Source organism: Hemiscyllium ocellatum, chromosome 29, assembly GCF_020745735.1.
Source record: "Hemiscyllium ocellatum isolate sHemOce1 chromosome 29, sHemOce1.pat.X.cur, whole genome shotgun sequence".
Classification (NCBI taxonomy): Eukaryota; Metazoa; Chordata; class Chondrichthyes; order Orectolobiformes; family Hemiscylliidae; genus Hemiscyllium; species Hemiscyllium ocellatum.
Genome location: NC_083429.1, coordinates 34,266,479 through 34,289,425, shown reverse-complemented (window position 1 = coordinate 34,289,425; position 22,947 = coordinate 34,266,479). Strand labels below are relative to the sequence as shown.

The 22,947-nt window shown below is 39.9% G+C and overlaps 1 protein-coding gene across 1 annotated transcript in view; it reads left to right on the top strand.

The window, feature by feature from the left end:
* igsf9bb (immunoglobulin superfamily, member 9Bb) overlaps positions 1-22,947 on the top strand; it is a 669,303-nt gene that overhangs the window by 640,478 nt on the left and 5,878 nt on the right. The window contains exon 19 of the mRNA XM_060846739.1: positions 20,161-20,282. Within this exon, the coding sequence (XP_060702722.1) occupies positions 20,161-20,282 (122 nt within the window). The remainder of the gene's footprint in view (positions 1-20,160; positions 20,283-22,947) is intronic.

Sequence of the window (22,947 nt, the reverse complement as noted above, 5' to 3'; positions counted from 1 at the left end):
AATAGACAGAATAATAGTTGCCTTATGCACTCAATTCTCAGCTGTACGTATTGGAATATTATTAATGTCACCTTAAGTTGCCCTGAAAAAGCTCTAAGTATTTATCTTCAGAGATAGGTCCCATTAGCAGCAATTGTTTGTCCATAGCAGGGATTCTATTATTACTGCAATGGTAATTCATTACACTTGGTAAAATATTTAGATTTGTTTCCATTACTACATAGGTATTACATTGGTAACTACTATACCTGTCCACTTGCCCTTACCATGAAGATCATTTCAATGCTAAACCAATTTGGAGAGTGAACTTAACTGTTGAAATCAAAACCTTAGTATCAAAGAAAAAAATGCATGGGCTTGACGCCCTGAAATATACCCACTAATTGTAAAATATATTCACATGAGTCTATGCTAATAATACTTTTGCTTTAAATAATGTGCATTTAGAAATGGCTAGAATAATCAAACCCAAAGCTAGGAGAGATGAGTAACTGTCTCCTGTTTCTTACATCTATTAGAAACTATAAGTGAAGTAAATTCTGGTAATACTGTGTTCATTTCTTAATGGACTCGATCCCAAATGCAAAAGCTTCCCATAACATTTTCCTAATTTCTTTAACCAGATAATGCATAAGCATACACAGTGTGAAGCGTGGAATATTCACACTAATTCCAGTTGGCAAGGCAACTACTATGGAATATCAGCATTTTTAGACTGAAATGGGAAATGGTGCTGCCTCTGTACGTCTATATGACCAAGGATTTTTTTTAACTCCTAAAAGGACAAAGAGAATTAAATTGCATTGGTGATCAGATGCCAATTTTCAACCATTTTGTAAGTCAGAATTCATTATGAAGCCTATCTGAAGATGCACAATATGTAAATGAAAAATAAACCAATAAGGACACTTGAAACTTTAATCGAGGTCACTGTAAAATAAACAAGCTATGTATGGTATTGAATATAATTGGGAAGGGACTACAGAAGAACACTGTGCTTATAAGTTTGTGACTGCACTTAGAGGCTGTTGATATATCTGCTGTCCTTTAGATGAGAAGTAAATGTCAGCCAAAATGCTTTGGTTTATTATTGCTGAGTTGAGTTGGTCCTTTGCCACAATATGAACTCGAGGGCTCATAGCTCAGGTCTCCATTCAACCGGATACAATCGATCAGGGTGTGATAATATGAGTTTGAAGGTTGACATTAATCAATCTTGAAACGTTCTAACCCAAGGCTGCCTGAAATTCTCAATCACTGCTTAAGTGTTCCATTTTTCTCTTCTCTCTGTGAACTCTTTTTCAAGTGAGTTGCAGGTAAAATTATCATGTCTTGTCATTGTGCTTGAAAACTCCGTATTGTTTTCTTAAAAATGACGTGAAAGTGTCTTTTTGTTTTGTTTAAGATCCTGTTCCATTTTCATTGATGTCAGGTGCAGTGTACACAGACCCACTGGCATTATTGAGCATCCTGCTCTTGTATCTGAATGTCTTCATTCGTTTAATGAATATTCTTCAAATTAAATGGATCATTCAGAGTCTTAACTGCTTTGTTTTTGATTAATCTCAGCTATCACGGCAGTGTTGTTGTGACCAGGTCCTCAACACCTCAATAGGTAAGGGTTGAATCCATGTCTGAAAGGTGGGGGGGGGGGGGGCAGCAGGTGGGGCTTTTAACTCATTTTTCCTTTAAAGGGGAATACAATACTTGGAATGTTCTATGCCTGCCATTGCTTTCCACTTTTACATTCAATTTTATGTCATTTTCTTTGTTTCTGTCTGATTTTTCCTTCATTACCAACTGTTAAATTCTCTGCCTTATTCAGCATCCAGACAAGTGGGCTTAGAATTCACATCATGAGCTTCCTCACAGACCCAACAATGTTGCTCCAGGCTCCTCTGTTCAAAGTGGGCGTCAAATTGGTTAATGTTCTTCTATGTTTAACCACTTCACCTTTTCTGGTGATAAGGTATTTCATTAAAATAAGAAAGCCTTCCTTCTGGGACCCGGGTAACATCAAATAAAAGCCACTATAGACGTTTTTAGCAGATTGGAATGCCAGAACCAACCAGGCAGAAAATAAATGCCCGTGACCATTGTTTTGTGGTCTTTTCTACCTTTACTATTTGAGTAAAAAGAGCCAGGATGGCTATTTTCTGCTTGCGTACTATAATGTTCAGTGGACAGGTTAAAACTGTAAGCCAATGTTGGCAATGAAATTTCACCATGAATGACATTTGGAAAGCCAGTAATATTCTCAAGAAAACAATGCAAAATCTACCAACAGTCAGGTACCAAGGAAAATGAAAATATTTTCCCAATCAGAACCTTTTTTAAAATCATGCTGCCATTTACATGCTACAGTATAATGTGTTTAAGATAACTCTTTATTCTCATGTTCAAAGTGACAGATTTTTAGTGAATATGTCATCATGAAGATGCAAATACTTTAAAATGGGGACTTCCACCAAGTATAAATTGCACATTGTTAGACATGCTGCATTTCAGATATGACTTTTGAACAAATCAGTCTTAAATTCCTGATGGCACAGCTTGATGCTATTTCTCAGGACTGTATCTGCACCAATCATGTGCCAAGCACATGTTGGCAAAGCTCTTTACATTTTTTTTCATTCTGACCAGAAATGTTTCCGATGATAACAATATGTTGTCCTCTATTTATATTGCTGTTTCAAAGTGCCTCTATTTTTCATGACATAACTCACTTTTGATCCACTTGAACTGTCATCTTTATGGTTACTTCTAGAGAGGAAACAAAAATCACTCAAATCTTTTGCGTTGTTGAAAATTCAAGTATTCCCCTTTAAAGTCACATCTGCTCAGGCAATGCATGCTTCCGCTAGTTTAACATTGTTGCATTTGTCTTCTGAGTTGCTCAATGTGATTGTTCCTAACCATTTCCCCCTAATCCTGCCATTTCTCCCCCTTCTGTCAGCATGGTGAAGCCCATTGTAGATAAATATTTATGTTCTTAGATGCAGTGTAATCATTTACTAACTGTCATTAATTTCACATTGCAGCAATTTGTTAGGAACTGTCAAAGAAATTCAGTGAAATTATTTTGAACTGATGAGGTGATATTGCATAAACTGAATAAGCTGTCTGTGATTGATGGGTCTGCTGAAAGTAAAGAGGTTTTGTCTTTCTAAGTCATAAAAATAATGCACTATACCTTATGGAAGCAGCATAGATTTCAAATAAGCAAATAAAATGGCACCTAAAATCATTACTCAAACAAATTTGGCAATCCAATCCACATCACAGTATATGATGTTACCTTTCTATTGCATCTTGTGTGAGAGCCATTTTTCAATCCTGCCGAAAGACGGGGCACTCCTGTGAAAGCATGACCAATCTATCCTTCAGACTAACTAACAAGTTTTCCACATGATGTAATGAAATAAATATTAAAGGGACTGGACAGCACAGATTATTGGAACACTGTTATTTCACCTCAGTGATGAGATTTGAATCAAGGCCAAACAAATGAATGCTTCCTTCTCTGGTAGTCATTCAAGGAGTCAAAATAATGCTGTAAATGCCTTGCAGAAATGTGTTGTAAAGTGTCCCTTAAAATTTACTTCCTACAGTGACTGACTTGTTTATAGCAAGGGAGGTTGTTTAACACAAAAACTACACATGTGTGATTATTAATAGCTGTATACTTTATGTCCAGTGAATTTTATCTATTCAATTTTAATCTTTACTATTGGACCTTGATACAGAGTAGTAACTGTGTCTGAATGTTATTTAAAAAGCAAAGGTTAACACTGTAAACAAATTTACATTTTTTCTTTGGGCAGTATCAATGAGTTCTGGTTGGTTTGTATCCAGCATTCCCTGTCATGATGAACCTTTAGCTTCCTTACACATCTGTAGATGTGATTTTCCATTTGTACTCACAATTCCCTGAGAAAAAGAATGTTTACACCAAACTGGGCATCAAAATAAATGTTACACAAGCAATCTAAGGTTGATTATTTTTTCTTAACTTACAGTTTTAAAATAGATTAGTGTAATTGACATGACGGATCACATTATCAGTAAAACTGATGTTATATGATTGACGTATCTCTTTCAAACAAATTAATTTTTTTAGTAATTTTATAATTATGTTTCTTCCCTATCTTTTGCGAGCATTTACTTCATGGTGGGGTACATTTGACAGCTGATGAACACGATCCAGTGGTCTTTCTTCATATAAGCTGAGTAGTGAATGTCAAGGAGCATCTTGATTATGTGGCATCACAACCAAATTGAAATTATTTTCCATATTCAGTCAACAGACTTGATCATTATACACTTTCATCCCATTTACATTAGCAATTGGGGTGGATTCAATTTTGAACGTGGATGCGTGCTGAATATCCAAAGTACACAGGTGGTAATAGGTGGTAGGCCTTTCATTTTTGGAAATCAGGGTCCTCAGCCTATCCCGTGAAGTCAATTCCACTCAGTAGTCCTTAATTTAAAGCTATCTTCTGACTGCACACTAAGTTTCATCATTCCTGTTGTCTGCAGAATGGCTAAGGCATTAGTTTAACTTCAATCAGGCTGGTTCCTAAGCCACCTTATCTCTCTTCCCATAAGCGTGCATTTGTACTGGCTAAGTATCCTTGTAAAATCCTATCTAGTCTGCCCTCTAAACTACAGAGTGTACCACCCTCTGTGCTACCATTTGATATAGTGAAGCCAATTTGCATTGTGACTTCATAAATACTGCCTTCTTCCAGGTGCTGCATCTAGAATTGAGAAAGAAAGGTCAACATTCAGCATCAAGAATAAGCAGAGATTAGTGCTAAAAGAATGCATGTATCCCAAGCATGCCCTAACCTTAATAACATGTGCATCATGATGGAATAGTAATGTTGGTATGTGAAGGACATCACAGAAGTTGAAGCAAATGATAGGAGAATGAAAAGTTATGACATTCTGATCAGAAAGTGTTCTGCAGTGATTGAAGTACAGGGCTTGGTAATCAAGTGATAAGAAATAGGGGTTGAGTACCAGAGCACCTCGTACATGATCAAGCAGAGAACAGTGAGAGGTATAAGATAGGAGCGTTACATTAGCAACTCTTGTTAAGCCATTGCAGTTTTTTTCTCAATTACAATTAAACCTACAGGAATAAGCTCCAAGTACTGGCACACTGCCAAGTCTGTCCATTTTTCACTTAATCATTATTGTAACCTTTAGGAAGAAAATGACACCCTTCTTGCACAATTCCTCTGCCAACACAGTTGTCAACATTTTCACTGAAGCCCAAAGTCTATGGCGTCTTCCTGCCTCTCGTCCAACTGCCATCTCAGCCAGTTGAATTAAATGCCTTTGGCCACAATCCAGCTCACCTTCAAGAGGTATCATTTGCCTTTTAGTAGCAGAGAAGCCTGATTTTTCTACTCATCGAATAGCATTAGCTGTGCTGTTAACCTCAACATTTTTTATAATACAAGGAGCTAAGACCAGAAACAGCACTGCCTCTGACTCACCATGAGCTATGCTTTAATTGTTGTATATGGTGATCATTTTGTCCACCAGATGTCATATGTTGTTGTCCTAAATGTATATTCCTGCATCGAAGTATTAAAAGATTCAGCACATTGGGTTATCTGCTCTATCCATTCAACCTCTACTTAGATTAGATTCCCTACAGTGTGGAAACAGGACCTTCGGCCCAACCAGTCTACGCCAACCCTCCGAAGAGTAACCCACATAGACCCAATTCCCTCCTGACTAATGTACCTAACACTATGGGCAATTTAACATGGCCCATTCATCTGACCCACACATCTTTGGACTGTGGGATGAAACCGGAGGAAACCCACACAGATACACGGAGAATGTGCAAACTCCACACAGACAGTCACCCAAGTCTGGAATCGAACCCGGGTCCCTGGTGCTGTGAGGCAGCAATGTTAACCGCTGAGCCACCTTGCCACCCTATTACCAGTCTTATGGCCCTTGAATAGCCACCATAGCAGTAAAATATATGCTACATGTCTTCTGTTTGAAAACAATGACATTCTTTAGATTAGATTCCCTATATGTGGAAGCAGGCCATTTGGCTCAACAAGTCCACACTGACCCTCCAAAGAAAAACCTACCCAGACCCATTTCCCCATAATAGCAAATTCACTGCCTGAAATGTATGTTTTAAAAAGTCATGAGATCTGTAGTAGTTTTTGATAATTAAGATCACTTTCCCAATTAAAAACTGGGATTGGGACCCTTGTTCTTGGACACTGATACTGCTACAATGCACCACTACGAATGTAGTAGAGTGGTTTCATTTTTACAAGCAACATAGTTATTCGTAATTTGATATAAACGTTTTTGTTTGATAGTGTGCTTGAACAAGTTGCATTGGAGTTACAATGGAGTAATTCGCCTCCTGACTTCCCAAAGCCTGCCCATCATCTACAAGGTACAAGTCAGGAGTGTCATGAAATATTCACTCCTTGCCTTGAAGTGGGCAGCTCCAACAACACTCAAGAAAGCTTGACATATTGCTGATGAAAGGCTTATGCTCGAAACATCGATTCTGCTGCTCCACAGATGCTGCCTGACCTGCTGTGCTTTTCCAGTGCCACACATTTTGACTCTGATCTCCAACATCTGCAGTCCTGATTTTTTCCCACTATCCAAGAAAAGCAGCTCATTTGATTGGCACCATATCTACAAACATCCACTCCCTCCACCATTGGCAGCCAGTACTAGTAGTATGTACTATCTACAACATACACTGCAGACACTCACCAAAGATCCGTAGGCAGCACCTGCCAAACCCACAACTACTTCCATCAAGAAGGAGAAAGGCGGCAGATATATGGGAACACCATCATCTTCAGGTTCCCCTCCAAGCCACTCACTGTCCCAACTTGGAAATATATTGCTGCTCCTTCACTGTCACTGGGTCAAAATCCTGGAATACTCTCCCTAACGGCATTGGTGGTCAACACACAGCACATGAACTGCAGCAGTTCAAGAAGGCAGCTAACCACCATCTTCCCAAGGGCAAATATGGACAGGCAATAAATGCAAGCCAGCCAGTAATGCCCACATTCTACGAATGAATATAAACAAATTCTTGTGCTCACCAAGTTAAACACTGGACCAGTTTCAGCTGTCTTGAAATTTGGTGGAGCAGGCTGTGGTAAACGGTTTGAGTGAGAATTCATGGGGTTTGCATGAGAATTTATAATTTGCAGTCATGTTAGATAATTAAAAAAGCAGATTGTGAATGTACCTGTACATGAAATTGGAGGCATAATCCTGAGGTTTAGCTACATAAGCAATCGCCTGAGGAGGATCCCTGAATTCACGTATGATTCAATCACTGTTAATGTGGAAAATGATTTTTTTTCCTCCAGCATTATGTCCCTCACTTTGATGAGTGCATACAAGCAAGTAAAAAGAATGTTGGCTTCGTTTGCGAGTGTTCCAGCAATTAACAGTGTTGTAACATTAATAACTTTTAGATATAGTCAGGAAAAATGGTCCAACAGTCAAATGATTCATTGAGAAGTTCATATGAAGCATGAAGTAGCAATTTTCAGTCAATCATCTCATCTTTTTAAACCTCTCTTTGCAGGTCCATGGACGCCCATTGTTTTATCTGCCATCACTTTGTGACAATGAAGTGACCCTGAGTAATGATAATAAAAGTAGACATTCTGGCCAATTCTACTACTAGCAGAGCATTGCAGAATAAGCATTGGCAAAGAGGGTGCAGAACTGTGTACTCTTAGAATTTAATTATGAGCCAGGATCACTTCAAGACTCTATTCTGATTATAAGAGAGCCTTATTTTAAGATCTTCTCAGGCATAGCCAATAATGAGGCCATCTCCAGGTCCATTATCCCATGGAGGAAATAATGGAAGTCCCAGGTGGGCTCTGTCAACGTCATAGAGGAAATGTGATGCAGCCTCTGAAGAGGTTAACGTCTATGGGACAACCAAGAGTGTGTACCCCATTGAGGCCTACAGCTCCAGGTTGTGCTGCCAGTGAAAAGTCCAGGGTTCCTGGATGGCATGCTCACTCAGCCCATCGGGCACTTCAGTGCAAAGACAATGTACCTATCATTGTCAGATGGATGACCACTGCTGTTGGTAAGCTGTCACTGGAAAGATTACTGAAGTAGGTTGGGCTGCTGAACGAACACTTTTCTTCAAAGTTCCTCAGTGTCCAACTTTAAAAACCACTCCCATAAGAAGAGCATTAAGAGCCATTGGAGTTAGAGTTTGCCTCTTTAAATCCTTTGAGTAGCTCTCATTAGTTACAAGGCATGAAGCTGAAAATAACAACTTACCTTCTTTTAAAAATAGTGACATGCATCAGGCAAGCATTTCCTTTGATGTAATATTTAGCCAAATGTGTAGTGCTGGAAAAGCACAGACAGACAGCATCCGAGGAGCAGGAGAGTCGATGTTTCAAGCGTAACTGTTCATCACATTCCTGACGAAGAGCTAATGGCCGAAACGTTGACTCTCCTGCTTCCCAGATGCTACTTGACCGGCTGTGCTTTTCCAGCGCCACACGTCTTGACTCTGATCTCCAACATCTGCAGTCCTCACGTTCTCATAATATTTAGCCAGTTGGTGGACCAAGAGTCTTAATGCGATTGTAATTCTGTCATTACAGTTTTACTTGAATCAGCAAATGCAATACCTAAAAAAGAATCATTGCAAATACATTCAGGTATAATGACAAGAGAAATGGGAAAAGTAACTAAAGAAGCTTAATTGGCATATTTGATGGTTTGGTCTGTTCAGCAAGGTGATAGTTTGGTTTCAAGAAATTAAATTCTTTTTCAATTCTTGCAGCCAATGGAATCATTAAATGATCCAAACTAGGAATTGCACAGATCAGGAGCAAAGCAGAACTACCTCTTCCTTGCCTTCACCTCAAATCAAAAGGACAGGCTGCAGGAACAAAATTATTTTTTAAATGTCCTTGTATCACTGTAAGCGTATAATTGAGATCACTGAAATGCCCTTTCATAGATGCATCCCACAATAAAGCAACAAAGCAATAGTCACTGACAGAGATTTCTACTATTTAGTGGGATTATGCACAGGCTTTCATTTCGGTATGTTTATGTTCATATTTCAGGCTTTCATTACAGGGAAGTGTCTTTCAACTTATTAACCTTGATCAGATTCAAAACAAAGTCCTGTGGGTGAAAACTGCAATGGGCTTTCTCCCTACACATACATCCTGTATATGTGTTCATTAAGCAAGAAATCACTTATGTTTTACTGGATGAAAGTTCGTCACACCATTTCAAAAGAGTTGTATTGAATGAGAGTTTTCATGTGTCTTTTAACCATTGAGTACATACTTTAAAAAATCCTGTAAATATTTTTGTACAAAATGTACATTTTAGTTCAGTGTGCTGTGCAGAAAAAAGGTAACATGGATGCGTTTTGGAAGAACTCTGTGGCCCACATACATAAGATTATGTTGAAATATTCATAAACAATTTGAATATGCATACAGCTGCAATGTTTCACAAAGTAGCTAAATTCTTTAAGGTAAAAACAGTGACTGCAGATGCTGGAAACCAGATTCTGGATTCGTTGGAGACACCACCCACGCCCTCCACCTCCTCCAAGACTTCCGTTTCCCCAGCCCCCAACGCCTCATCTTCACCATGGATAACCAATCCCTCTACACCTCCATCGACCATGACCAGGGCCTCCAAGCCCTCCGTTTTTTCCTCTCCAGATGTCCCCAACAGTACTCTTCCACCAACACTCACATTCGTTTGGCCGAACTGGTCCTCACCCTTAACAATTTCTCCTTCAAATCCTCCCACTTCCTCCAGACCAAAGGGGTAGCCATGGGCACACATATGGGACCCAGCATTGCCTGTCTCTTTGTTGGCTACATAGAACAGTTGATCTTTTGTAATTACACCAGCAGCACTCCCCACCTCTTCCTCCACTACATTGATGACTGTATTGGCGCCACCTCGTGCTCCCGCGAGGAGGTTGAGCAATTCATCAACTTCACCAACACATTCCACCCTGACCTTAAATTTACCTGGACCATCTCTGACACCTCCCTCCCCTTCCTGGACCTCTCCATCTCCATTAATGACGACCGACTTGACACTGACATTTTTTACAAACCCACCGACTCCCACAGCTACCTGGATTACACCTCTTCCCACCCTACCTCTTGCAAAAATGCCATCCCGTGTTCCCAATTCCTCCACCTCCGCCGTATCTGCTCCCAGGAGGACCAGTTCCACCACAGAACACACCAGATGGCCTCCTTCTTTAGAAACCGCAATTTCCCTTCCCACATGGTTAAAGATGTCCAACAACGCATCTCGTCCACATCCCGCACCTCCGCCGTCAGACCCCACCCCTCCAACCATAACAAGGACAGAACGCCTCTGGTGCTCACTTTCCACCCTACCAACCTTTGCATAAACCAAATCATCCGCTGACATTTCGGTCACCTCCAAAAAGACCCCACCACCAGGGATATATTTCCCTCCCCACCCCTTTCCATCTTCCGCAAAGACCGTTCCCTCCGTGACTACCTGGTCAGGTCAACGCTCCCCTTCAACCCACCCTCCCATCCTGACATCTTCCCCTACCACCGCAGGAACTGTAAAACCTGTGCCCACACCTCCTCCCTCACCTCTATCCAAGACCCTAAAGGAGCCTTCCACATCCATCAAAGTTTTACCTGCACATCCACTAATATCATTTATTGTATCCGTTGCTCCCGACGCAGTCTCCTTAACATTGGGGAGACTGTGTGCCTCCCAGCAGAGCACTTCAGGGAATATCTCCGGGACACCCGCACCAATCAACCACACCGCCCCGTGGCCCAACATTTCAACTCCCGCTCCCACTCTGCCGAGGACATGGAGGCCCTGGGCCTCCTTCACTGCCGATCCCTCACCACCAGACGCCTGGAGGAAGAACGCCTCATCTTCCGCCTCGGAACACTTCAACCCCAGGACATCAATGTGGACTTCAACAGTTTCCTCATTTCCCCTTCCCCCACCTCACCCTAGTTCCAAACTTCCAGCTCAGCACTGTCCCCATGACTTGTCTGAACTTGTCCTACCTGCCTATCTCCTTTTCCACCTATCCATTCCACCCTCTCCTCCCTGACCTATCACCTTTATCCCCTCCCCCATTCACCTATTGTACTCTATGCTACTTTCTCCCCACCCCCACCTCCTCTAGTTTATCTCTCCACGGTTCAGGATCTCTGCCTTTATTCCTGATGAAGGGCTTTTGCCTGAAACGTCAATTTCGCTGCTCCTTGGGTGCTGCCTGAGCTGCTGTGCTCTTCCAGCACCACTAATCCAGAAGCTGAATTCTTTACCCATTAATTATTGTATTTACTATTACCAGATCAGTATTTCAAGACACTTAGTTTTATACATTTAGATATTAAGTAGTTTTATATTCTACTTGAGGAAGACCTCCTCAATGTTTTTAAAAAAGATGCAACTGAGACACTGACCAGTATTAAGTCATATGCAATCACCAAGTTCAATTTGCAAAGTGATATCCATGATAAATGTTGTCTAAGGGTGTTGTACTTCATTGACCTTCCTTTAGTAATGTGTACAGCAATGGGGAATTGCCACTGGAGATTGATAATATGGCAATTTAACACCAAACGTGTCGCACTGAATTGCTTTACTCTGGACACTGACATTACCAACCTTGTTCAGATTATCAGGTTGATAAAAAAAAACTTAGCATCTGGGATGAAACGAACATTGGACTGAATAATGTCATGGCAATATTAAAACCAATTCACCTGTCAGAAAAGAATGAGTTTTGGATATAACACTGAGTAGAGCCCATTCTATCTTGTTTTAGTGTTTGTTTAGAAATGGAGTCCAATTATCAGGTGATGTACGAAGCAAATATTCCAAATGATCCCATTGGCTTATCCAACAAATGAGTTAGATGAAAATTATTCCCAAAAATCCAGATTTACGGCAAATAGAACAACAAGGTTTACATTTATTTTAACACCACTATGCACTGCATATCGTGAACATGATAGCTCAGTGCAGTTGGTTTCTGTTTATAGTCTGGTTTAAGTGATTCCTGATGAAGGTCTTTTGCCCGAAACGTCAATTTCGCTGCACTTTGAATGCTGCCTGAACTGCTGTGCTCTTCCAGCACCACTAATCTAGAATTAAATGGTTACCCTTCTAATTAAACCTGACTATGGAAAGGGAGGATCACAGATATACCTGATCCTATCCTCATCTGTCATGTATGCACCCATATGTTTTGAGAAGTCATTGCTCTGTAATCAGGGGTTAATTATTTTCTTCCATAATCCAGGGGCACTAAGGCTAATTGTAGAATGTCTGTCACCACAGCAAGTGAGATACTAACTCGTGTAAACCATGGACCAAATTTGGGATCTTATTGATTTGTATATACTTATTGATATCGCATACAATTTGCTTTCAGAATGTTATAATTATGCGACAATAATATATTGAGTTTCTGGTACTATGATGCTACTATATTGAGGGTGGAGTAGAAAATTATATGTCAGTATAATTTTGAGTAGTTCAGACCTTGAATATTGTTGAAAAACAGGCAAATTTTGTCAAGGCTTTTCATCTTGCACTCATCAGGACAATTTACAAGAAATAATAAGGTAAAGGAAAAAGCATTTTCTACTAAGAAGAAATTACTGATTGATTGATAAGTGGAATGTAGTTGAGGTGGCTGGTGTGGTGGTATAGTGGTTAGCACTGCTGCCTCATAGTGCCAGAGACCAGGGTTCAATTCCCACCTCAGGTAACTGTCTGTGTGGAGTTTGCACATTCTCCCCATGTCTGCGTGGGTTTCCTCCGGGTGCTCTGTTTTCCTCCCACAGTCCAAAAATGTGCAGATTAGGTGAATTGGTTGTGCTAAATTTCCCGTCATGTTAGGTGAAGGGGTAAATGTAGGAGAATGGGTCTGGGTGGGTTGCTTTTCAGAGGGTCGGTGTGGACTTGTTGGGCCGAAGGGCCTGTTTCCAAACTGTAAGTAATCTACTCTAATTCACCAGGAGGTGTTACGATAGAGAAAGCATCAATTAGCTAATGTCTGACAGTTAACTATCAAACCTTGTTTAAATCGGATCCAGGCAGTTTCATTCTGATTGGTAAAAATGAACCAGAGAATAACTATCACCTGTTGAGTTGAAACAAGTGTATTCTGTACACGTTTTTTCCAGACTGCAACAAACAGGGTCTTATTTATTAATAAAGATATATCTTGTGTGTAGCCTCCAGTACAGATAAGTGCACCATGCTGCGAGCCCAACTGACAATCTTAAATAGATTTAAGTATCATTTTTAGCACACTCAAGATTATTTAGCAAATGTTTTTCAATCACAGAATCTAATATTGGACACTATGTTTTGCGTTTTGCGGTCATAGGCCAGTACCTTACATGTTGTGAACAGCCAAACCTTACATGCTGTTTGATGTGAGCTGCCAGTCTTTGGTACTTTATCAAATTAAAATGTAAAATTTTTTTATAATGTTACTTAACAATTAATTAAAATGTTGTTTCAGTTTTATACTGATATTTCTTGTAATTTAACTTGATGAGTATGAATGCAAAGCTGCTATAAAATTTGTCTTTTTTTTTACCAGTAATTATGAGGCATTGATAAAGATGCTGCTGTAAAAATGGTGTTTTACAAGCTGAGATTTCTCATATTAAAATAATGTATAAGTCATTTTTAATTATCTTATTTATGTTTTCCTCATATTTAATTTCAATAATAATGTCATAATCATCATTGATTACCATGACATCATCAGTGGGACTGTCCACTAAGCAGGGGATTGGAGATATTTATTCAAAACGTATAACTTGTTCATTTGAAGGCCGTTAATAGGAGGTTCACTTTCAATGCAAGGTTTAAGTAAAGTAATGCAGATTCGGTTTAGTTCTGACATTGGCCCAACATTTGTGTCAGCAATGAATGTATGATTCCCACAGTCAAATTGTCCCATAAATTTCTTAATCTGTGCACCTTTGAACAAAAGTTCAAAAGCAGCCGTCAAGAATATGGGAGAGAAATTTAAGTGACCCTCATTTCTGGGCCACATTTAAGACTGTGCAGTCTGTTTGCGTTTCAGCCTTGAGGTCCAAGGCCATCCTGGATTATGTCCTCAGATATTGTTTTTAATAAATTAGTCAAGCTGCCATCACAGGGCACACCTTCATACACTGTGTGCCTGTTAGGAGAAATTCATCTTGAGCTTCATGTCTTTCAGTCAGCCAAGGTGATATTTCACAAACTGTGTTGTAAATGATCTCCATTCACTTGCCAGTTATTGCTTCACAATATTTTTTTCCTCCTCTTTAGGTCCTTCCACAGCACTCAGCATTGCCTGCTGAGAGGCAGGGCTAGCAAACTGCATCCAGGTATCTGGCCATGTTACTCTCTAACTACCCACTAGGTGAGGTGTTCACAATTGTCTAGTATGACACCCTACCTGTAAAAAAACATTTCAGAGATACCCAAACCTCATTTGCCATCTCTACACTCCCCCCACACTACCAACCACACTCCAAAAGCAAATCATTTAATTACCTGATGCCAAATATTGTTACAGAACACCCACATCCAAACACTCAATCACTCAGTTTGTTGGTAGATCAGTCTCTGAGCCTGAAGATCCTTGATAATTGATATAGACATCTGTATAGGCTAAATGGTGTTTCCTAATGAACTGTCACTTGTCATATTGATGTGACAAAAGCAACAGGAAGTTGTATCATAAATTTTGAACTGAACTTAGAAGTGTGTATGGTGTTCCAATACAAATATCACATTGTAAAAAAAAGCAAAAAGATCCATTCACAGTTCTCAATTTCTCATTAGTTTCTAAGATGCATGTATAACTAAATTTAATATTGAACAGTATATATTACACCTTTCCTAGTTCTTCCTTTTGAAGAACCAATGTTTCCAATGAGGTCATCCACATTTCTTTTCGCATCTCAATCAATGGCCTGTTGGGCCTTCTTAGCTAAGAATGTATTTGAAGCAAGTATACCCTTGCAATGAAATAAACATTCTCAAGAATTCTATTTCTATTTCAGCTGACCCTCTGACTAAGAAAGAGACTAAGATTTTCTTTATGGTAATCCATACTTCCATGTTCTGAAGCCAGTGTCAGTGCTGCTGGAATGATTAGAAACAATGGGTAAAATTCATCAGAAACGATAACCCTGGGTCAATTACACTCCAGGCAATATTTTTTCCTATTAACTTCATATTCCATATCTAATACAAAACATTACAAACTGTAAATTTAAAGAAAATATTTGGTTCCATTAACACAAAACAAGCTTTGTTTAAGAATTGGCCATTTTCTGAAAGTCAGTTTGCGCTTTGTACCATTTATTGAGTCTATTTACATTACACAACTTCATACAGAGTAATCTGCATTCCTAATACTGTTCTGACGCCAGTCATTAAGAGAAACTGAGATATTACGGTGAGGTAATCTCTGACTTTTATTTCAGGGCTGAGTGTCAAAATCTTTGCTTGTTTTTAATAGGGGGTAACAAACGCATGGTGTAATTGGTAGCTTTACCATTGTACTGAGTCTGATTTGAAATATGAAAGGGAACTCACAAAGTGCCCACCTGCTGCAGATGTTGTCCCCGTTTGATAAGGAATTTATGGACAGATGACTTAGGTAGGTCACCACCACCCTATCCTTCATGATTGAGAACCTATGCCCTCATGACAAGTTTATCTTGCAGTTTCCTGCTATTAAGGTTTCAATCCAGCAAGCTGCCTTGCTATGAACCTAGCTGATTTTATTACTGGTCAAGTCAGATCTCACATAGAACTTGGCTTGATAGATCATCATTGTATTTCTTTTTATTTTAGCGATGGTCTCGCACTAAAATGTAAGCATACAATGCTGCAGAGTTTGTTTTAACAATAAAAACAAAAGTTATTACAAAAGAAATAATGATAACATTGAATAATCCAAACTTGTAATCCAAATCCAAATGTTTTAAACACACAATAGTGTTAATCCCAACATGTTCCTTTATAAATTGAAAAGCAGCTTTGGTTTAGTACTCCTGGTACACTTCTCAAAACACCCCTCCTACTTCAATATCCAAGAACAGCTCTCATATAATTCTAACACCAGGATCCCTGTATCTAACACCTATTGGTAAGTTTAAGTCACTTGGAACTGCAACTTTTAGACTGGAGCTGTGATAGCTTCTTTCTGGAGCTGCCATACATCTGAGTTTCAATGCACTCAGCTTAAATAAACACTTGCAGGTTTTTATCCCAACAATCCCAGTCTGGACCAACACTAACTTTGACCAAGGTAACCTAATTTGGTAAATCTGTTATTCCATTCTTGGGAGCTCTGCTGTGTTCAGCCATCCTGTTCCAAGGTCTTATGGAGCTAAAACACAATTCAAGTTAAAAGTGCAATGAAATGATTCTAAGCTAAAAGCTTTCCACTTAAGCTTATACAATGCCAGATTACAAAGTGCTGTGATTAACCTTTGAGGCCCCATTATTTACAGTGCTGAGCCACAAATAAAATAAAACTAACTTACAGCCAGGTTCAAAATTGTTTTTAAAATAAATCATTGTGGTTATAGAAAAACTTACAATTTAGCTATTGACTTCAGTCACACTGAAGAAAAGCCCATCAGTCACTTAAGTCAAAGACAAGACCCAAATTCATCCAAAAAAATCATTAAAAATTAAATAGATAATTCCAACAGTTTACATCACAATTAGGACATTGATTTGGTGGCTCACTACTCTCCCACTAAATGAGGGTAGGAACACAACACTGTGGAGATGGCACTGGGGCAGAAGTCTGTATGTTACTAGAACTACTGGCTGGTAATAATGTTCCCTACAATCAGTTATCTGCAATAAATGTATGATAGTCAGAAATAAATCCAATAGGAAATTCAGGAGACACATTTTCGTTCAGAGAGTGTTTTGAATATGGAGTACTTCACGTGATTCACACACGCACATACAATTAAAAGAGGAACTAGAAAAATGCATAATAGAGAAAGAAACAAGATCATCTTGATAGGGTTATATGTAGCCAGATGGGAGGAGGCTTATCTGCAGCATTGCAATGGATCAATTATAACAGTGTGGTGACTCCTTGCAATTCAGTGCAATTGGAATTGCACAGTGTTGAGGGTCTTGAGAAGGAACTCACACTTTGGTACTCCACAATATCACACAATTGTTTGATTTTGATCCTAACTTCGGTACTTTTGCACCATAGCATGAATTATAAATGCAGCTTTCTTTTTACAGTAACACTGTGGTTGAGCAGAAAACATGAAGAAAAATATTTAACAAAGTCACCAGTTAATCACCCATAGCGTAATAGATTGAGTCAAGACCAGGCCTAATGTTCAGGTCAAGTAGAGCGAAATGATTTAGGGATAAATGCACCAAGTTTGGGGTGGCACAGCGGTTAGCACTGCTGCCTCACAGCGCCAGTGACCCAGGTTCAATTCCTGCCTCGGGCAACTATCTGTGTGGAGTTTGCACATTCTCGCCGTGTCTGCATGGGTTTCCTCTGGGTGCTCCGGTTTCCTCCCATGGTCCAAACTGTGCAGATTAGGTGAATTGGCTATGCTAAATTACCCGTAGTGTTAGGTGAAGGGGTAAAGTAGGGGAATGGGTCTGGGTGGATTGTTCTTCGGAGGGTCGGTGTGGACTTGTTGGGCCGAAGGGCCTGTTTCCACACTGTAAGTAATCTAAAAAAAAAGTTATGGACAGAAGAAGCAGAAGAGCCATATAGCAAGGTCAATGTGTGAAGGAGAGTGGATAGCCAAGAAACTGTTTCATGGGGTATGATATAGGTGACCACAAAGGTGCAAAATGTCAATTATATTTGAATTTGAATCAAAAACATTGTGGATAGGTAGAAGCAGAGACTGCTGAGGAATGCTAGAAATCCAAAATGATGTTATGTGTTGTGAGGAAACAGTATGCTATGAGTCATCATATGAGCACCTTATTGAGGAAATGAAATACTGCTTTATCACACATTAGTTTTATGGATGAACTAACAACTGTGACTGCTGTGGGCACAAAACCACATTAGTTTTAGTAAGTTTAAAATTTTGGTGTCAGCATCATTTACAATCATAGAATTAATGGCAGATATGCAATAAGCTAATACAAATGGAATGTTGCAGCCTACCTATTGCTTTATCTATGTTTAACTGATGCAGTGTTCCTTTAGAAACTGACACCTTTCTCAAGTTAATGAGTCTAATAAAGTAGAGGAAATACTTTCAGAAAATATAGAATCCAGTTTGATGGTAATGCTGGATCTCCCAGTATTATATATTATCTTCCATTCCACTCCTCTGAGGTAGACTCACTCATCAAGGGGTCAGGTGAATTGGCCATGTTAAATTGCCCGTAGTGTTAGGTAAGGGGTAAATGTAGGGGTATGGGTGGGTTGTGCTTCAGCAGGTCAGTGTGGACTTGTTGGGCCGAAGGGCCTGTTTCCACACTGTAAGTAATCTAGACTTGCTGCTTCCAATAATGCCATTGTGCCCAGCATTTCATTTATAGTCTTAACGTTGACTTGCTCTAGTACTTCTCAAGACTGAAACTACAAGAACTTAATTAGCTTGATCAATTTCCCTTGCTTTCTCCAATGCAAATAACTTAAAATATATTTACCTAGTTTGTGACCTCTTGTGTCCATTGAGTTGTAGAATTTGGGCTTACACCAATGTTTGCTACCTGGCCTCAGCAAGAGGAAAGACAAGACAAAGTTTAGGAAAAGCCCTAGGATTCCTCACACCTAACTCAAGAACAATAAAGGCAGAGGAAAAGCAGCCAGACATCAAACGGCGTTCATTTGAGAATGTGGTTTATGGCAAAGGAATAGTTTTAAAACAGAAAGGCAAATAAATATTGAAAGAAAATAGACAACTGAGGAATTGAGTCTCAAAGGAGACTCTGAGTTGATTTATAGCGCTCAATCACCAGTGTCTTCTCAGATTCTGTTTCAATTGCTTTTATATGCATCATACAAAGAATTTCCAGGATGCAAGGCTACAAAAAGGTAAAAAAATTGGACACTAAGGCACACTTTGTGGGGAGCAAAACTGTGCGGCCAGATCCAATCTCAGGCACCAGTGCCTTCAACTCAAAGACATGTGACCCCTTTACAGTATCTCATTAAGGTGCCTAAAATCCATAATTTATATATGTAAGGCACCTATTGCCTATTTTCAGTCATTAGGCAGGAATTGGTTGCTGATGAACACAGGAGGCCTATCACATTTGAGTTGCACATGATTTGTGATTTCCCTTCCCTCTTTATCGCTAGCATGCTCCCCTTATTTTAGGACTTGCCTTCAAAGCCGTGCTGAATGTGGAGACACAACAAGTGCTGGCAGCTCAACCAAATTAAACAAACATGGCTGAGGTTCAATCTCAGGTAAGCCTGAGGCCTCAACGATGCATGCGTCTGAAAATGAACCATAACGATTTTCTATCCAATGTTCTTTTCTATTTACAGAGAACCAGCTTCAGACAGGGTGACACAGTGAGTTGGTCATCACTTTCCATGTTTACTTACACAGTTCCTGACATGGTGACTCCTAGATCTCAATTTTGTTTTCTTTTGGTGGCGAAATACCCATCCCAAAGCGAGCATTTTTCCATGAGAATGGAATAATGATGCCCAGATCACAGTCCCTGTCCTGCAATATCAAACAGTTGATCAAGAAGTGGCATTTCCCCAGATCGGGAGGTGCATCATTCAATGCATTCCTTTTGGGTAGGCTGAATAACCTAGCCAAAGGAGGTAAAGAGGGAAGAAAGTAAGAAATGACCTGGTTGTGTTTGCATAACATGACAGTGTGGGATACATTTTAAAATTGGTTCTACTTGATTGAAGATCTTAGACCCAGTCTATCCAACCAATTGGTTGAGGTTTAGTTCAGATACTGGAGCTATAACATTGCAAAGAGTTAATGCTTGACTTTATCAAGTTATCATCAGTGATTGTAGACAGTTTTAAGTGAGATTGCCCAAGTGTTGAAGTTGAATTCTTCCCCATTCTCTTCTCTCTTGATCCCACAGGAGGCCTCCAGATACACATGGTGCGGCTGCTGTACCTGAGAGTTTCGAAGTACTGAGATACCCACGAGTGCGAAAGCCCAAGAAAGCACTGCAGCTCACTTCAAAGGCACGACAAAAAAACAGTGAGTGACATGCTGAGTAGAAATAGGGCTTAACATTCAATACCTATGAAGAAGATCTGAGAATGAATGAGTAATGCATGGAGACCCTGCCAACAAGTACTTCCTTAAATAGGCTGGGGTTTACTTTATTTATTTAGATCAGCACAGATTACAAAATATATTCATTTAGCATTCTCTTATTCACTACCATGACCAATCAACTGGCACAACCATTGTTAAATAGGTTAATATCGCAATTGAAAAAGAAGGCAGAAGATTGTCTTGCAAATGTATTGGGGCTGTGCATATATTATCTCAAATCAGTAACCCCAAATTCTAATTGTTTAAACTACTATCACCCAAAGTACAAGGACAGTATTTATGAAAGATTTTATAATTCAGATTTTTAAAACTAAAATGTAGCATTTGTATTCAGTTTTATAGATTCTATGTAGATCTGACTTGCCTTCATCTGATGTAAAGATCTGTTGAAAGATTATTGTGAAATAAGGCTTTTCAAAAGCATGATCTCAAAAAATAGTTTCTTTTAAGTAACAAAGTATTGTTTTGGATTTGGTTCACTGTTATAGGATGACTTGTGAGCAAAGTTGAATGGAAAAGCTTTATGTTTCTATCCAATCTATACATCAAACTCTCTTACGTAGCTTGAATAAAATCTAGTATGAATTGAATGATTTGATACTTCTCGAACAGTGAAAGTAAATGTCCACCAACACCAGACAGGTAGAGAAAGCTTGAATGCTGAAAATGTTGCTCACCATTGTTCTATCTCCTGAATTCTTGATGCAATCCTTGATATCGCCATCTTACGCATTCATGAGACACAGATGGAAGCTTCATTAACAGCTGGAGTTCATTGATATCAGTGGATCTTGGCACTCAGCACCTAAACCCATGATTTATGTGGGGACACTGGAATGTGCTCAGGAAAAGTTCATAATGAAAGTTTTGTCATTTATTTCTGTGGGGACATGGGGACAAATATTGACCCAGATTTTCCAGTCTCCAGATATTTGGAGAGCATGCCTATGATCATAGAACCACTGTGCGCTGAGTTCATACGAACTACCTGCTAAGTTTAAACTTCTATTGAGGAAGTTCCCCTCTTCCCATGGCTCACCAGAAGCCTCCAGTCTCTAAGAGCAAAACATTACATGGAGACAGACTGCTCGTCAGCCTGGAAGAAAAATCACTGGCAAGCCAATGGATTAGGAAGAAGTTTGCACCACAGCTAGAGTAAACTGCACATGGGCTGAACTTCTGGAGAGTTGAACGTCTGTCCCTCACCTGGGAGCAGGTCCCACCCTCTGGAGTTTCTGGCCAATCCAGCAGTCCCAACATTACCAGAGTTCGGTAGTGGGCACTATCAGTTCGACAGGCAGATCCACAAAGGAGGACTGATGGATTCCAGATTGAGGTAAGTCAGAATGTTTGGGTGGGGAGCATTTGCTCATCTTAGAGAGGGGCAAGGAGGTTGAGAACATGGTTTTTGCAGAGACAGGAAAGAAGGAGCTGTACTATCTTTGTGGGGATAAGAACAAAGAACAAAGAAAATTTACAGCCCAGGAACAGGCCCTTCGGCCCTCCAAGCCTGAGCCGATCCAAATGTACTGTCTAAACCTGTTGGTCAATTCCTAAGCATCTGTATCCCTCTGCTCCCCACCTACTCATGCATCTGCCCAGACGCATCTTAAATGAATCGACCATGCCTGCCTCTACCACCTCTGCTGGCAACGCATTCCAAATGCCCACCACCCTCTGTGTGAAGTACTTGCCGCGTGTATCCCCCTTAAACTTTCCACCTCTCACTTTGAAAGCATGACCTTGAAGCATGAACAAGAAGTCCCTCCAAAGTTGGAGCCCCCATGTTTCCCACCATATGTAAGTTGTATGAAGAAAGGGCCAGCCTGTCCATGCCATGTAGTTACCTGTTAGTTCATCCATGACGTGGGTGAAACATTAGACAAATCAAAATCATGTGTAATTTCTGGTTTATAATGCAGCTGACCTTAAGGGCATGGTGGTAGTCTCCCTACCTTTGGGTCAGAAGGCATAGGTTCAAGACCCACCTGCAGTGTTTTATAACATGCTTGAACAGGTTGATTAAAAATATATACAATTGACCAGCAGTCCTCTCAATCACCCAATGAACTCTCCACACTGAACCAACCGCCCACCCTGACTATCTAACTGCATCCTTGGTCCTGCAAAGAACACCCTCCCTGACCCACCTACCTTTCCTCTTCACTGGCCTAATTTACCTACCTACCACCGAAAACATTTGCCATCCTACAGACTAACCAGCCTTGTCATCTTGTCATCCTTCCCACATGGCTCTTGACCTTCTTACCCACTTAGCTTTTGTAATGGGTATAACAGCCTATAATGAGTCAGAAATAGATGCTTGAAAATGGGGGGAAACAGGTAAATATACATTGCATGCGTGTGCATTGGGTGAATAATAATTGTGAAAATTTCCAGTAAATGTCCACAGTAATGTGTTCACTCTTATTAAGGGCACTTTCCAACATCTAGCTTCATACAGGCCAATTACTTTTCAGTCTCCAGCAGCAGTTAAATTGTGGGTCTATCTGAAGCAGTTTTGGATGCACAGGTAACATCACTGCCAGGTCTTGCCATGATACCTGAAAGTACTAATGTCTAA